We start from the raw sequence: 17,474 nt of genomic DNA, 5'->3' as shown, positions 1-17,474 counted from the left end.
TGAACCGTTGACCACAACTCTTTGAGAGCGACCAGCCAATTCCTTATCCACTGAGTGGTCCATCCATCAAGACCATGTCTTTCCAGTTTAGAGACAAGGATGTCATGTGGGACAGTATCAAATGCTTTGGATAAGTCCAGGTAGATGATGTCAGTTGCTCTTCCCCTATCCATCAATGCTGTAACCTCATCATAGAAGGCCACCAGATGAGTCAGGCAAGATTTACCCTTAGTGAAGCCATGTTGGCTGTCACCAATCACCTCCTTGTTTTCTATGTGCCTTAGCATAGTCGCCAGGAGGATCTGCTCCATGATCTTGCTGGGCACAGAGGTGAGATTGACTGGCCTGTAGTTCCCTGGGTCTTCTTTTTTCCCCTTTTTAAAGATGGGGGCTATGTTTCCCCTTTTCCAGTCATTGGGAAATTCACCAGATTGCAAATGATGTTCACTCCAGGCCGTGAGGGCCCGCACAGCTCCCCAGACAACAAGTGCTGTCCTTATTTCCGAGATCAGTGTAGGATTGGTTAGATTTATGATCCAAAAATACAGGACAAAGTCACTCAGGTTGCAAGGAGATGTTTTAAAGATCATTTTGTACCTCAACGGGTGTTGATGCTGGCACTGAAAACTGGGCTGTGCGTACTACCAGGGGGATTGCTGCACACCCTGCCTTCTTCAGGAGGATTCTCCAGGACCCAGGGATGGCTCAGCAGGGTTTGTGCGAGTCCCCACTGCTGCATCTCTTTCCAAATTTCCTTTTCTGGCTTTTTCACAAAAAAAAAAAAAACCAAACAAACAAAGAAACAAAAAATCCAACAAACAAACATTTAATTCTCAGACAATAAACTGGGACTCCCCAAACCACCAGGGCTGAGAAGGGACCGAATTAATTTACCATGAGATTGCTGCTGTCTGCAGTGGCATCAGGGAGATGCACCTGGTTTACACCTTGGATCTGGTATGTGCAACTGAAAAGCGGCAATATTTGCCAGGCGGAAGGGCAAGCGGACATATGATCACAAACAAGAAGGCAGGTTGTCACACACATCCCTGGTCAGTTTAGCTGGAGTATGAGGTCCACAAGTGCTCAAGTTACTAAGCTGTTTGATCTCTGCTGATCACAGACTCATAGAAGGGTTTGGGTGTGAAGGGACCTTTAAAGGCCATCTAGTCCAACCCCCCTGCCATGGGCAGGGACATCTTCAACCAGATCAGGTTGCTCAGAACCCCATCCAACCTGACCTTGAATGTTTCCAGGGATGGGGCATCTACCACCTCTCTGGGAAACCTTACTGTAAAAAATTTCTGCCTTAGATGTAGTCTGACTCCTGTCTCTCAGTTTAAAGCCATTGCCCCGTGTCCTGTCACTACACACCCGTGTCCAAAGCCCCTCTCCAGCTTTCCTGTAGCCCCTTTAGGCACTGGAAGGTGCTGGAAGGTCTCCCCGGAGCCTTCTCTTCTCCAGGCTGAACAGCCCCAACTCTCCCAGCCTGTCTCCAGAGCAGAGGTGCTCCAGCCCTCGCATCATCTTCGTGGCCTCCTCTGGCCCCGCTCCAGCAGCTCCATGTCCTTCTTGTGTTGGGGACCCCAGAGCTGAAGGCAGCACTGCAGGGGGGTCTCAGGGGAGCAGAGCAGAGGGGCAGAATCCCCTCCCTTGCCCTGCTGCCCACGCTGCTCTGGATGCAGCCAGGACACGGTTGGCTTTCTGGGCTGCCAGCGCACGGTGCCGGCTCATGGTGAGCTTCTCATCCACCAGCACTCCCAAGTCCTTCTCCTCAGGGCTGCTCTCCATCCATTCTCCACCCAGCCTGTCCTTGTGCTTGGTACCCACAGGAAGCTTTCTCCTTCAAGATATTAAGGCTAATTTTATGATCTTTCCTTACAAACCAGCAGAGTCCGTCTCTCTACTTCTGTGTTTCAGCTCTCAGGACCAATACACGAACACACGCATCTCACACACTCACATTTCATTTTAAATTCTCCTGACAAGCAGTTCAGCCCCACAAGCCACGGGAGAGATCCCTATGGATCTCTCCATTTCCTGCAGCCAGTACTCCTGGAGACAATGTACAAATCAGGAAAACACCTGATGCTCATAAAAGTTTCAGCGATCTCTTCAGCGGAGGAACTCCCTTCTGACCCTAAAAGCACATTTTTCAGCTCAGCCCTGCAACGCACGTGCAAACGCAGAGAGCAGAGGAAACACACATCAGTTCTCTCCGACAGGAACGGATGTGGTGACAGTGTTAGGCACTGAGAACTTCTTTCTTTCGTGTTACCTGTACCTAACAGTCAGTAAAGCGAAGAAAACCACCTGCATTAATGGTTTTATTTCCTCAGTGAAGAGAGAGGTGTGTGGAAATTAATTCAGAGTGCTTTCATATGCTATGGGCTATTTTCAACCATTTAAATCTTAGGCTCAATTTGTAGGCAACACTTTACTAAGCTAACTAGATCGTGAATGGAAAAGAAACAACTCATTGAGCTAAAACAAGCTGGTAAACATGCCAGACAGAGGGATTCAGGTCAATGAGTTCCAGGGAGGGTGGGAGATGCCAGACATCCCTTTCCCAGCAGCAGCCATCTCCCAGCCCCTGCATGGATTGAGAGCAGCCCTGAGGAAAAGGACTTGGGAGTGCTGGTGGATGAGAAGCTCACCATGAGCCGGCACCGTGCGCTGGCAGTCCAGAAAGCCAACCGTGTCCTGGGCTGCATGCAGAGCAGCGTGGGCAGCAGGGCGAGGGAGGGGATTCTGCCCCTCTGCTCTGCTCTCCTGAGACCCCCCTGCAGTGCTGCCTTCAGCTCTGGGGTCCCCAGCACAAGAAGGACATGGAGCTGCTGGAGCGGGTCCAGAGGAGGCCACGGAGATGATGCGAGGGCTGGAGCACCTCTGCTCTGGAGACAGGCTGGGAGAGTTGGGGCTGTTCAGCCTGGAGAAGAGAAGGCTCTGGGGAGCCTTACATCCCAAATGACAGAATCACAGAACGGTTTGGGTTGGAAGGGACCTCAAAGATCATCCAGTTCCAACCCCCCTGCCATGGGCAGGGACACCCTCCACTACATCAGGTTGCTCAAAGCCTCATCCAACCTGGCCTTGAACACTGCCAGGGATGGGGCAGCCACAGCTTCTCTGGGCAACCTGTGCCAGTGCCTCACCACCCTCAGAGGGAAGAATTTCTTCCTTAGATCCCATCGAAATCTCCCCTCTTCCAGTTCAAAGCCATTGCCCCGTGTCCTGTCACTACACACCCTTGTCCAAAGCCCCTCTCCAGCTTTCCTGTAGCCCCTTTAGGCACTGGGAGGTGCTGGAAGGTCTCCCCGGAGCCTTCTCTTCTCCAGGCACAGCCGCCAGCAGGACCCGCTCCCCGATCCCGCCGGACACGCCTGCGAGCGGCGCGGCGGCGGGCGGGCAGCCATGGGAGGAGGGGGGGGCGTGGCCTGCGCGGAGCGGGGCGGGCGCACGGATCACGTGTCCCGCGTGTCCCCGCGCGGCCGCCGTCGCTTCCTCCCGCGGCGGGCGGGTTGCCATGGCGACGGGCGGGCGGCCGCGGCCCTGAGCTGCGCGGGAAGGCGCCCGCCCCGCGGCCTAGGCGGCCCGGCCCTCTCCGCCCCGCCATGGAGGACGAGCTCTACCTCGAGAACATCGACGAGTTCGTCACCGACCAGAACCGCATCGTGAGTGCCGCCGGCGGCGCCGCGCCTGTCGGGGGGGCGGGAGGCCGCGGCATGGCGGCGGGCGCGGGGGAGGCAGAAGAAAGGCGGCCTCCTGTTTACTCAGGTTTTACTCCTCTTTGCGGGCGTACTAACGGTTTGCAGCTTGCTTTTCCGCAGTGTGCAGTTAACTCGACCCTTCTGTCCGGCGGGGCAGAACACGCCTTTCCTGGCAGGGTGTTTTTTTCCCTCCCTTCGACTTTAAATTAGTTTAATGTCTCTGAAAAGAATTGGTGATGGCGTCATTTACATCACAGGAAAAGCAGCTCTCCTCAAATTCCTTATGCTCCCTGATAGGTCAGCTGTTTGTCCTCAAAAATACTAATAATTTTAAAAAAGCACCGCAGTGACAGCAGTGTTTTAGCTCAAGGCATTAAACAACACAAGTGTTTTCCATGAATGGGAAACAAAACAGTTTTCCATGAAAGGAAAACAAAACTGTGTTTTCCATGAAAGGCTGAGGCAGTCTGGACCACTGCTTCAGCTTAAAAGTGGAATTACTACTCGCCATCTACAGCCTCTTGAAGCCTTGTGCTTTTTTTGGGACAATTCACAAAAATCCTAAGCGTGCGTGCCGGTGTCTTCCAAAATATTTTTTGCCTAGAAGCTGGTGCAGTGAAGTCGGGGCGTCTTGTGTGGCAAAGTCGTTTTATGAACACAAACTGCCTGTGGTGGTGTAGTTTATTTCGGTGAACTGCTGGGCTAATGACAATTTAATTTACCTGTTGTGTTTGAGGCAGGAGAGGCCCTAGCCTGAGGATTAATTTAAAAAGGCAGAGCAGGAAGAGAAACAGGTATAGAAGACACACCTTGACTAAACAATATAGCAAGGCAGTGCCAGGGCTGGGTCTAGAGCTGTAGTCTCCGGATATTTTCACACTGTGCTGTCAGACTTGTGATGCAAGTCCGACTTCTGCTCTTGTGAGACCCTGCCTGGAATACTGTGTTCAGCTCTGGGGCCCCCAAGACAAGAAGGACATGGAGCTGCTGGAGCGGGTCCAGAGGAGGCCATGGAGATGATCTGAGGGCTGGAGCACCTCTGCTCTGGAGACAGACTGAGAGAGTTGGGGCTGTTCACCCTGGAGAAGAGAAGGCTCCGGGGAGACCTTCCAGTACCTAAAGGGGCTACAGGAAAGCTGGAGAGGGGCTTTGGATAAGGGTGTGTAGTGACAGGACACGGGCAATGGCTTTAAACTGAAAGAGGGGAGATTTCGATGGGATCTAAGGAAGAAATTCTTCCCTCTGAGGGTGGTGAGGCACTGGCACAGGTTGCCCAGAGAAGCTGTGGCTGTCCCGTCCCTGGAAGTGTTCCAAGCCAGGTTGGATGAGGCTTTGGGCAACCTGGTGTAGTGGAAGGTGTCCCTGCCCATGGCAGAGGGGTTGGAACTGGATGATCTTTGAGGTCCCTTCCAACCCAAACCATTCCGTAATTCTATGCAGCCAGAGATCCCTGTGTCCTCTCGACAGGCGAGGGTGGCAGAAACCCACGAAATCCTCAGTAGTTGTTTGGGAGAGCAATAAGAGTTTCTCACAATTAAGAGTTGTGCTAGTTTGTTTTGTTTTGTTTTGTTTTCTCCGTTGTGAAGCCAAGCAGTGCAGGAGTTCTGAATGGCTTTTAGTTATGCAATGGCATTTCCAGAAGGCGTTCCCAAACCCACACCTTTTGGGATAGGTGGTTTGTTCAGGTCCCAGGGGTTCAATCTGCTCATGAAAGCACAGACAGGGGGGTGTCCGTGTGCCCTCACTTCTGACAGGTTTTGCTTCATGTTCCTTGGAGGGGGGAGTGTTGTAAAGAGTTTGACTTACCCACGAAACAAGCAAAGGGTCGGAGGTTTAACAAGTCAAGAGACTGAAGTTTTCCTGCTAAAGTGGGTTTTTTTTCCTGTTACAGGTGACGTACAAATGGCTCAGCTATACTCTGGGAGTTCACGTCAACCAGGCTAAACAGTAGGTATTAGTGCATCCCACAAAATTGTCGTTTTGTGGCAAAGCCTTGTTAATTGCTGCTTTCATGATCGTGGTTAGTCTGTTAAAATTATCTCTCTGGAAATATTTAAAGGTCTTGCATGTCCTCTCAGGTACAGTGGGTTCTGTTATTCAGCATGCCTTACTCCTCCTGTAGGCAGGTCATGCCTTGACTTGGATGGGAGTTGTGCTTCAGAGCTGGACACCTTGTACTGCTCCGTGTCATAAATGCTTAGGTCAGAACAGATGTTTTAGCATCACGTTACTGCAGAAGCAGATGTAGCTCCTTTCATCCTGAATGCAGATGGTTGGAACTGGATGATCTTTGAGGTCCCTTCCATCTCACTCCATGATTCTGTGTGTTTTCCGAACTTGGCTCCAGTCCTGCACACATGCCTTTGTGAGAATCTGCCACTGCATTTCCCAGCGTAGGATGCCGTACTTTATCCATGGATATTGCTGGGAGCAGAGTCAGGGAAATGCGAAACAGCACTGATGGTATTTGCAGCTCGTGTGTTTGATCCGCTCCGATCACCTTGCTGTGTAGTGCGTGACCCGTTCTAAATACCTACTCACCGAGTTTGATGGACACAGGTGCATGTTGGATGAGCACTGGAAGCACTGGAACAGGTTTCCCAGAGAAGCTGTGGCTGCCCCATCCCTGGAAGTGTTCAAGGCCAGGTTGGATGAGGCTTTGAGCAACCTGGTGTAGTGGAAGGTGTCCCTGCCCATGGCAGTGGGGTTGGAACTAGATGATCTTTGAGGTCCCTTCCAACCCAAACCATTCCATGATTCTATAAGGAAGTCAGCTGTGCTGTCAGAGTGGTTTTGCTTCTCCAAATTGAGCAGAAATGTGTAACCTTGTCTTGGTGTATTCTGAAGAATAAAAATTACTGTAGCTTTTTAAATAGCCTATAAAACAAAGAATGGGCTCTCAAGGATTCCGGGGCAGTTGTTTCACAGCAAGGTAAAGTTAAGCATAAGATTTGAAGATTGTGTTAAGTGTGTCAAGTCCCATAATATAAATATTTTCTTTCCTTGTTTCTGGCTATCTTGGACCTAAAGGGGCGTTTGCTGCCTACTGAGCTGCAGCTTACTAAGCCCAGCTTCACCTGTCTTGTCCAAACGACTAGAATATCAACTCGGGCATCTAATGTAATGAAGAGATTGTTTGATCTCTTTTCTCTGCTTGTATACGAACAATTTACATGATGTGTAAATCTTAGTGTGCTTCAGTGATGGTGTAGACCTGACTGGAGAGCTCTGCTGGGAACATCTCTGGTCATGCACTAAACTAGAAGGAGCCAGAGAACTTTTTGCTGTGAAGAAGACGGCCCAGGTGAAACGGAGGCACCTTCTCATACCCTTGAAAGCAACCTGGAGATGGAGAACTCCTGTGGCATCTTTGTGCTTAAAAACTCTCTCCTGATGACACAAGTGGATTGTGTTAGTGAGTTGTGCTGGCTGTGGCAGCGTGCTAATTGCAGTCTGTCTCTAGCACTAACGATCTGCAAGTATCTTTACGAGATGGTGTCCTCCTGGAGCACGTGGTAGTCTCTCTGTCCAGTTATGTGGGACGCTCACCATAAATCAGTGCTGTAAGTGGGAGCTGAAAGCTTGAGTCTCAGCTCAATCTTGTCCTCCCTAATTATCCCCAGCACAAGAAGGACATGGAGCTGCTGGAGCGGGGCCAGAGGAGGCCACGGAGATGATGCGAGGGCTGGAGCACCTCTGCTCTGGAGACAGGCTGGGAGAGTTGGGGCTGTTCAGCCTGGAGAAGAGAAGGCTCCAGGGAGACCTTCCAGCACCTTCCTGTACCTAAAGGGGCTACAGGAAAGCTGGAGAGGGGCTTTGGACAAGGGCAAGTAGTGACAGGACACGGGGCAATGGCTTTAAACTGGAAGAGGGGAGATTTCGATGGGATCCAAGGAAGAAATTCTTCCCTCTGAGGGTGCTGAGGCACTGGCACAGGTTGCCCAGAGAAGCTGTGGCTGCTCCATCCCTGGAAGTGTTCAAGGCCAGGTTGGATGAGGCTTTGAGCAACCTGATGTAGTGGAGGGTGTCCCTGCCCATGGCAGGGGGGTTGGAACTGGATGATCTTTGAGGTCCCTTCCAACTCAAACCATTCCGTTATTCTATGCTCTTTCTTCCTGTTTCTGATCCCCATGTCAGTGGATGCAACTGGTATCGTATATATACACCTGGCAACGTGATCACGTACCCGAAATCACCAGTTCTTCTGCCAGATGTTTCAGAATGCTGAGGTATAAGGAAGGAAGCAGCCTTCTTGAGGTGAGACTTTAGAACAAGCTGCCCAGAGGATGTGAAACCAGCTGCAACCAACCATTCAAACTTTGACAGCTTGTGTTTGTTACGTGGTTGTTGGACTGAGATTCTGCAGAGTGGCAGAGGAGAAAGGTTCTCAGTAAGGTTAAGTTCATCCTGGTGAAAGTAACTGTGCTGATGCGAAATGTTTCCATGTCAGGCTGGCTTTGCTCTTTTTGTGTAAGCTTCATGGAAGGGGTGGTGTCAGGCTTTTTCCTTTCTGAGTGATTAACACTGGTTTCTTTTGTGCAGGATGCTGTACGATTACGTAGAGAGGAAACGAAAGGAGAATTCCGGAGCTCAGCTTCACGTCACCTACTTAGTAGCAGGAAACCTCATGCAGAATGGACACGTTGTGAGTGATTTCTTTCTCAAAGGTGTCTGTGAGCTCTTTGTGCTTGTGTCTTTCGTCTCGTTTTGTGATCTTCCAGTCAAAAGCTGAACTTGCTCTCTTTTCCAGTAACAGGCACAGTGTGCCGGACCTTCTGGACTCGTACAAAACAAGGCATTAGGATTTAATAGCCAAACACTAAACATGTCTGTTCGTATCTTTAGATACCCAAATATCCCTTAAAATACAGTCCACAGGCTTCATTTAGAATTACTACGTTTCAAGGTGTCCTGGATTTTACTTGTAGATAGAAAAAAACCCCAACAAACCTTTTTTTTTTGTTTTCTTAAATAATGAACTGGTTCACATGCATAAAATATTCTCTTTAAATCTCTGAATCTGCCTGGAATGGAAGGTGCTTGTTTGTTGCATTAGTTCTGTATAATGGAATGTATTTATTTGGAGCTGTACAGGTGGTGTCACATTTATAGCCTGAGTTTGACAGGTGTTGCCCTGATTTCTTTTGGAAATAGCAAGGTAGCATCTCTTGGCTGACAAGAACTGCCCAGAGGTTTGTTAAGGCATTCCATTATTTTTAAATTTCACAGAATGTTAGGGGATTGTAAGGGACCTGGAAGGATCATCTAGTCCTTTTTGCCGTAACGTATTTAAAACAAGTGAGTGAATCCTGACATGGGAACAAATAGTATTTTTTTTTTTTTTTTTTTAAACTCTGTCTTAGCAGATTGGGTATTTTGAAAACAAGATCTACCAAGGTAAACATTTTATGTCACTTTTATTTCTTGTCACTTTTATTTCTTGTTTCTAAATATCTCAGTTTTTGAATTCTGCTATAGCAGTGCCTGGCAAGAAAGATGACATGGTAGGGGCAGAGCTGAAGCAATGCCAGGGTTAGGAATGCCACACAGGAGGAGTTTAAAGTTCCTCAGACCAGGTGTCTGAGGGCGAGCAGGAGCGGATCAGGTCCGATCTGGAAGATAACTTCCAGAAGACGTGCAGGCATTGGAGCAGCTGGTGGGTATTGTCTGGCACAAGTCAGTTTTGGGTGGGAGAGGGATGGGAGCGCTTCAGATGCAGCCCTGTGCCTGCTGGTAGCCCTGCACTGCTGTCTGCTGTCGGTAGGTGTAGCCACAAGGCTGTGGATTCGACTCATCCGAAGGGAGATATGGCTGGAAACGTGTCACGAAGAACTCTCGTCGTGTCTCAAGCACTGCACGCTCTTCATTTGCAACTTTTTTATCTGCCTCAGTGAGGGGCCGAGACTCTCAGTCTTCCTTTACCATTTCAGGTTGCCTACGTTTTCTTGCCCCTTACTCTTTTGTTGCCTAGTCTGTGGTGTCAGTTAAACCCAAAATTAATGGTTGGGTTTGCTCCAGCCTGTTTGGATACTCTCTATTAACCACAGCCTGTTAAATCTCGTAGAGCAGGTGTAGTCCCCGAAGACTGGCTGCAGAGCACGTTTCCAGAAACGTTCATTTCTGATTTTAAATTAATGCTTAATTTCTCATGGCGTTTTTCTTCTCTGGTGCTGTGTCTGTGCTACGGATTGCTACGTTAGAGCTTCCCAGCAACCTAAACACACATGGTGATGTGGGCTAGCAGGGCAGATTTCTAGCAGTTGGGTCAGTTGTTTAGTTCTAGTTTCATCTGTGTCTCGTCTCCCAGGGTCGGGAAAGGAGGACAGAGCATTTTTTAGGGTCATAGTGATCTGTGAAACAGTTTGTTAGAAAAGTAGGCAGACAGAGCTTTGATAACTAGTGGCTGGTGACTGTTTGAAGGCATCAGCAGAGTTCTTTGCAGCTATAAAGCTGCACCTGTCATCTGTAGACTTTCTTATTCAACAGATAACCAAACATACCAGCTTTCTGTACAATAGATCTTTTCAAATTTTAACATTGCCATGTATTTGTTTTGTTGCAGTGCCACAAGGTTGCAGTAGTGAGAGAGGATAAACTCGAAGGTAAGCAGATCATGAAAATTATGTGGTTTGAACTTTTTTCTTTGGAAGAACAGCAAAGTGAGTAAAGCTCAGAACTTGCCACCTGCATGTAAATACCTGGTCCGGCTGTTGGTTTCAGGTGTGTACTTCCTGTACTAGCTTTTTCTCAGTCAGAATTTTGAATGTCTGAGCCAACAGCTGTGTAACTTCAGACTTGTGATTTGGGTCTGATTTTTGTTTTGTGTTGTTTTTTTTTTAATATTGAACATTTTAGTCAGTGATTCTTTTCCACCTCCCTAACACTAACAGACAGCTCCTCCTTATCGACAGCAATATCTGAGCAGTGCACAGCAACGTCTCACAGTGTTGTAGAACAATTGTGAGCCTTCAGGCTGAGGCAGATAATTCCAGTTATTGGTTAAATGCAATTGCAGTCTTTGTTTGCCCTGAGTGATGTCGGTATTAGTCAAATGTCCCATGAGAACGTTCTCACTTTTGCCTGAGGTATTTGCTTTCCCAGGAAAGGGTGAAAAAACCCACCACTGTAACACAGCTTCCTGAAACTGCTCTCCAAGCGCTGTCAGTCGTCTCTACCTTCTTTCCAGGTCTGGTCCTGCTAAATGATATCTGACCTGTAGCAATTGAAACACAACTGCAGGCTCTTCATCACTTTCAAATAACATCTTTGGCATTTGAGAGCGTACTATGACATTTATGACCTTAAATATCCACATTAATGATCTAACTTTGCTTGAAAGACTTGCCTTGTTTTCCTTTTGGGAATTTGAAGTGGATTTCTAGCTAAAGTTGTCTTCGTCAGGGCAGTAGATAGTAGTTGCACTGCTTGACAAGCTGTCACGTTTGTTGAGTTATGTGCACTGCATAATGTTCTGTTTTGCTGTGGAGGAAAGGGCTGTTCATGTTTTTTGTATTAGAAGACAGGCCAAAGGTATGACTTTTATTTGGAAGAGGCTGAGATTTGTGATGGGAGTAGGGCTGCATAGTCTAGGACTGGCCCCAAGAAATGATTACTGTGTGTATTTTTACAGTGCCTAGAAGCTCTGTCTCAGACCAGGACTCTGTGGAAGGAACAATATAAGCAATGAACAAAGAATTCCTAAAAGCCAGCCCTTGTCTCAAGGGGGTTACAGTCTAAATAGCAGAGAAGAAGAGACAAAACATTTATTTCAGCAGACTGCTAGAGAAGACACTGTGACACCAGTTGATAGGGTGGATGGTGCCTTCACGGCACAGAGCAGTTCCAGCAGGGCAGAGTTATGACCGTCCCATTTTCTTCCCTAGGTTTAGGTAGTCATGTAGATATTCTGGATCCCAAACATAGGATATTTTGAAGGTAAACAAAGAGAGATTGCTCTTAATTCAGTGTGAGAGCCAAGTGTGTTTGGAAGAAATGTTTGACAGGCGTGTGGAGGCTGTTACCTCGAATTCTGAATTAGTGAGCATTGGAAGAGGAACAATTACACGTTTTTATATTCAGGTCCTTGCTGTCAAATGGTCTGTTAGTCTTTCTTCATCCTTGGTAGAACCTGGTACTTAAAGTTACCACCTGACTCTGTAACAGCTGTGCTAACAGAGGCCTTTTTTCCCTTTTTTCCCCCCAGCAATGAAGTCTAAACTAGCCACGGTTGCGAGCGTGCATGTGTACAGCATTCAGAAAGCCTTGCTCAAGGACAGCGGCCCACTCTACAACACAGACTATGACATCATCAAAACAAACCTGCACAACTGCAGCAAGTGAGTTGAGTCTTAGTTTTCCTTCTTAAACTATGGGCTTTGAGACTGATGAGACGTTGCTACGTAGTGCACTTCAGCAGAAGTCACTGGTTACCAGATATGCCTGGATTTTTAGAAAGCTAGAAAAAGATACAGTCTAATTCATAGAATCATAGAATCACAAAATGGTTTGGGCTGGAAGGGACCTCAAAGATCATCCTCTTCCAACCCCCCTGCCATGGGCAGGGACACCTTCCGCTACACCAGGTTGCCCAAAGCCTCATCCAACCTGTCCTGGAACACTGCCAGGGATGGGGCAGCCACAGCTTCTCTGGGCAACCTGTGCCAGTGCCTCACCACCCAACACCCCCAAGTCCTTCTCCTCAGGCCTGCTCTCAATCAGTTCTCTGCCCAGCCAGTACTTGTGCTTGGGATTGCCCTGGCCCACGTACAGGATCTTGCCCTTGACCTTGTTGAACTTCATGAGGTTCTCACAGGCCCACCTCTTCAACCTGTCCAGGTCCCTCTGGATGGCATCCCTTCCCTCCAGCGTGTCCACAACACCACACAATTTGGTGTCATCTGCAAACTTGCTGAGGGTGCACTCAATCCCACTGTCCATGTTGCCAACAAAGATGTTAAATAGCACTGGCCCCAGTACTGACCCCTGAGGAACACCACGCGTCACTGGCCTCCACTTGGACACTGAACCGTTGACCACAACTCTGTGAGTGCAACCATCCAGCCAATTCCTTATCCACTGAGTGGTCCATCCATCAAATCCATGTCTTTCCAGTTTAGAGACATGGATGTCGTGTGGGACAGTATCAAATGGTTTGGATAAGTCCAGGTAGACGATGTCAGTTGCTCTTCCCCGATCCATCATGCCAGGCCAGTCCCCAGACAGCACATTATGTGATTGTTTCATAAACCGAGCTATTTCCATCTTGATATTGGTTCACTTGCTCTGTTACTCCAGTGGGCAGACTGTTGCAGTACCTTTCTCCTCTGATGGCTAGAAACTTTCTTCTCATTTCCAGACTACACTGTATCAGGACCATTTGTATCCAGTTCTCAGTCACACAAGAAGAGTAAATTGAAACAGACTTATAAAAACATGAGTGATGTGCTCAGCAAAGTGCTAACATGAACTTGCCTTTTGCTTTGCAAGACTGTGTTTTTGTCCACTGGACTCATCCACCTCTCCGAAGATGTCTTGCAGGAGCTCATTCTTCACAGAGAAGATGAGAGCCTGAGGCATAGGGGAAGCTTACAAACCAGACCAAGAAGCACAAGGCAATGGCTTTACGCTGAAAGAGGGGAGATTTAGATTGGATATAAGGAAGAAATTTTTCACCCTGAGGGTGGTGAGGCACTGGCACAGGTTGCCCAGAGAAGTTGTGGCTGCCCCAACCCTGGAATGGTTCCAGGTCAGGTTGGATGAGGCTTTGGGCAACCTGGTGTAGTGGAAGGTGTCCCTGCCCATGGCAGGGGGGTTGGAACTGGATGATCTTTGAAGTCCCTTCCAATCCAAACTGTGATTCTAAGTGTCCTTCGTGATTGAACTAGTGAAAGGTTGTCCTAGAATTCAGAGGGACTTCAGTCTCCAGGGGTCATTGTCTCTCCTCCTGCACATTGCCCAGCAGCTGTGGCTTTTCATTTATATGTTGTTTCCCACACGACAGCTTCAGCTTGATGTAATCGGTACGTGCAGTGCCATGACCAATCTGGTTTAGAAGGGGGATGCCTGAATGTTGTGTCATAGGAAGAATATAGAATTTGAAAGCAGAAACGTAGCTGTCGTCAAAATGTCGACGAGTGGCTGAGAAATCGTCCTAGAAGCTGTGTGTTTCAAATGGGAATGCTGATACCCTGGTGAGTGCTGGAAAACTCTGCTTCAGCGAAGACACGTGCCACAGGTTTGGCTGCAGTTGCCTTGTTCTGGTCTGTTTACTCTCAGGCACCCCTGTGTAGTAATACTTGTGTCTTAGAGCAGTCTGCCTTTCCAACTTGGACATCCCGAAGGTTTAGACAATTCAGATTCTGAAATAGCTTTCTGAAGCCCATGTGTAAATCCCTTCCTGGCTTTGGAGTGGATTTTCCCAAGCAAACTAAGAAAAATTCAGCTTCTTCATTTGTGACCTGGCTGAACTAAATTCAGAGTGACCATGTTCCCTGTCCCTTGTCAACTGCATGAATCGTCTTTTACGCTTGGGATGAGATTCCTGCAGCACCTGCAAAAGACAGAGGTTTAATTATGTGCATGTTTGTAGCAGACAGACCCTACTGGCTTCTTATGCTTCCCTCTCAGTCCGTGTATCACAACTGAGTCCTCTCAGTCAGTTCCTCAACACAAGAAGGACATGGAGCTGCTGGAGCGGGTCCAGAGGAGGCCACGGAGATGATGCGAGGGCTGGAGCACCTCTGCTATGGAGACAGGCTGGGAGAGTTGGGGCTGTTCAGCCTGGAGAAGAGAAGGCTCCGGGGAGACCTTCCAGCACCTTCCAGTGCCTAAAGGGGCTACAGGAAAGCTGGAGAGGGGCTTTTTCCAAGGGTGTGTAGTGACAGGACACGGGGCAATGGCTTTAAACTGAAAGAGGGGAGATTTCGATGGGATCTAAGGAAGAAACTCTTCCCTCTGAGGGTGCTGAGGCACTGGCACAGGTTGCCCAGAGAAGCTGTGGCTGCCCCATCCCTGGCAGTGTTCCAGGCCAGGTTGGATGGGGCTTTGGGCAACGTGGTGTAGTGGAGGGTGTCCCTGCCCATGGCAGGGGGGTTGGAACTGGATGATCTTTGAGGTCCCTTCCAACCCAAAACCTTCTATGACTCTATGATTCTATGTCTCACAAGCCCCGGGGCAAGGATCTTTATTCTGTTTTGTGTTTGTGTGGGCCCTGTTGTGCTGTGGAGGTGGCTAGATGTTGTGCTAATTTATTTATTAACATTTATTAGATGTCGTACTAATATAAATAACTGGATTTAGTGCATGTTGCTAACGTCGGCTTTCCAAGCGGAAGCAGCTCCTTGCTTGCAGAGCATAGTCCAAACATTGCTTGTTTTTGCAGTGATTATTTAGTGAATTTTGGATCAAGCCCATGGACTAGAGTCACACGGCAGCGTTAAGGCAAGCTAACTTCCCAAGCCCCTGGAATGTGTGAGGATTAGACATGCGTGCAACTATTGACGATAAAACATTATTTGCAGCCTGGAAGGTTGATGGTGTTGCTTATGGGTGTGTGTGGAGCAGGAGGGAAAGCTGCCCAGGGAGTGGTGGTGACCGTCTTGAAAACCGATAGGAAGCATAAAGGAAAGCAGGAATATTTTTCTTCAATGTCTTCTTTCCTTCTTTTGAGGGTTTAAATGTCAGGAGAGTGCTGCTGCAGCCTGGAAATGCTGTGCAGAGGGTGCCATTGTGTTAACGCGTTTCGGTTCCTGATCTGAGCAGAAGCGGACGGTGCCTGTGAGCTGCTCGTGCTGGGGCACAGAAATGCACTGGCAGAAGACTGGTTTGTGTTTTATGCGAATGAAAATGTGCTGTGTAATTCGGCAGATTGGGAGGCGTGAGTCTGTGCTCTTTTGTGGTGTTTCTGTAGGAAATCTGGAAAGCCTGGCCTGTGATTTGCGCGGTGGGAAGCAGAGTTCAGTTATTTTTGGGTACTGCTATTCCTGACGGTCAGGGAATTGTAACTGTGAGCACATCGTTCAGTTCTTATATCTCCATATCCCCAAACAATCACGTTTCATAGAATCATGGAATGGTTTGGGTTGGAAGGGACCTCAAAGATCACCCAGTTCCAACCCCCTCCACTACACCAGGTTGCCCAAAGCCTCATCCAACCTGGCCTTGAACACTGCCAGGGATGGGGCAGCCACAGCTTCTCTGGGCAACCTGTGCCAGTGCCTCACCACCCTCAGAGGGAAGAATTTCTTCCTTAGATCCCATCGAAATCTCCCCTCTTTCAGTTTAAAGCCATTGCCCCTGTCCTGTCACTACACACCCTTGTCCAAAGCCCCTCTCCAGCTTTCCTGTAGCCCCTTTAGGTGCTGGAAGGGTGCTGGAAGGTCTCCCCGGAGCCTTCTCTTCTCCAGGCTGAACAGCCCCAACTCTCCCAGCCTGTCTCCAGAGCAGAGGTGCTCCAGCCCTCGCATCATCTCCGTGGCCTCCTCTGGACCCACTCCAGCAGCTCCATGTCCTTCTTGTGCTGGGGACCCCAGAGCTGAAGGCAGCACTGCAGGGGGGTCTCAGGAGAGCAGAGCAGAGGGGCAGAATCCCCTCCCTCGCCCTGCTGCCCACGCTGCTCTGGGTGCAGCCCAGGACACGGTTGGCTTTTCTGGGCTGCCAGCGCACGGTGCCGGCTCATGTTGAGCTTCTCATCCACCAGCACTCCCAAGTCCTTCTCCTCAGGGCTGCTCTCCATCCATTCTCTGCCCAGCCTGTACTTGTGCTTGGGATTGTTTCAGACCATTACGAGCTGAGATAGATGCATCTCTGTCTACTAGCGATTCCATAGAGATGACTTTATATAGTTCAGTCGGAACGTGAGGGATATCTTCTGAGCCATTTAAGTCGTTTATCTTCAGTTGTGATTTACTTACCTGGCCAGTACAATGGTGGCTGCTTGTTGCAGCAGTAGGTGGACTCTGTCAAAGCCTCTGAAAGTTGTGAATGTTTTACATCATCACACAGCCATACGATTTATGCTGCAAACTTTAGAGAGCGTAACCCGTTCAGGAATAAAACGCAGTCCGCCCCTTCTCCACCCTGGGTGTGGAGCTGGGTTTTTCCCCCCTCCATGAAGTCTGAACAGCTTCTTTAGCATTTGAATGCTCTGGCTCTAGATGAGAGGTTCAGCTGATTTTTTCAGTAGAGGTCTCCATCTCTCTCGTTCTGTGCCAGCTTTTCTTTCTTGCCCTACACACAAATTAAATTGCTCTTCCCGTAACAGGAGAACGCAAAACCAGTGAAGCAAGGTGCTACTGGGGAGGAAACCGAGGTGCAAAATAAGAAGTTAAAAGGCTAACTAAATTTTTCACTCCATCACTCAGGTTTAGTGCCATTCAGTGTGCTGCCGCGGTCCCCAGGACGCCGGCCGACGTTTCTCCAGCACCGACGTCGGCGCAGGCTGGTTCCCAGACAGCGAGCGGCACGAACGCTGCCAGCGTGCCTGCGCTCAACGGCCACACTCCGTCCGCCGCCAAACAGACCTCGCAGCAGCCCAGAGGGATCATGGGGATGTTTGCAGCGAAAGCAGCTTCCAAACCCCAGGACACGAATAAAGAAACTAAAGCAGAAGCTAAGGAGGCCCCAGGGGTAAGTTACCTCAGACCCTTTGGCAGCCCGCTGGGTTAATAGCTGTAATGAACCACGCTTCTAGCTTTGCTCTTACTCAGGCTAAATAACCTTAACCACCGTAGTGCTGCTTCTCCTGCTAAGCTTGCTGTCCACTAG

At 49.0% G+C, this 17,474-nt stretch overlaps 1 protein-coding gene across 3 annotated transcripts in view; it reads left to right on the top strand.

Moving 5' to 3' along the window:
- The first annotated feature begins 3,579 nt into the window (after positions 1-3,579).
- Positions 3,580-17,474, top strand: part of POLD3 (DNA polymerase delta 3, accessory subunit) — a 35,468-nt gene continuing 21,573 nt past the window's right edge. For 2 of the 3 annotated variants that reach the window (XM_086615365.1, XM_086615357.1), the window contains exons 1-6: positions 3,580-3,674; positions 5,602-5,657; positions 8,253-8,355; positions 10,273-10,312; positions 11,914-12,046; positions 17,072-17,336. In XM_086615365.1, coding sequence (XP_086471491.1) covers positions 3,615-3,674; positions 5,602-5,657; positions 8,253-8,355; positions 10,273-10,312; positions 11,914-12,046; positions 17,072-17,336 — 657 coding nt within the window. In that variant the 5' untranslated portion in view covers positions 3,580-3,614. Of the gene's footprint in view, positions 3,675-5,601; positions 5,662-8,252; positions 8,356-10,272; positions 10,313-11,913; positions 12,047-17,071; positions 17,337-17,474 lie in introns of those variants that run through there. The other variant, XM_086615371.1, reaches the window with a different exon arrangement.

The sequence above is a fragment of the Tauraco erythrolophus genome, chromosome 1 (assembly GCF_009769465.1).
Source record: "Tauraco erythrolophus isolate bTauEry1 chromosome 1, bTauEry1.pri, whole genome shotgun sequence".
NCBI lineage: Eukaryota > Metazoa > Chordata > Aves > Musophagiformes > Musophagidae > Tauraco > Tauraco erythrolophus.
Note: the sequence above shows the minus strand (reverse complement) of the source record. Positions and strands in the feature narration are given on the sequence as shown.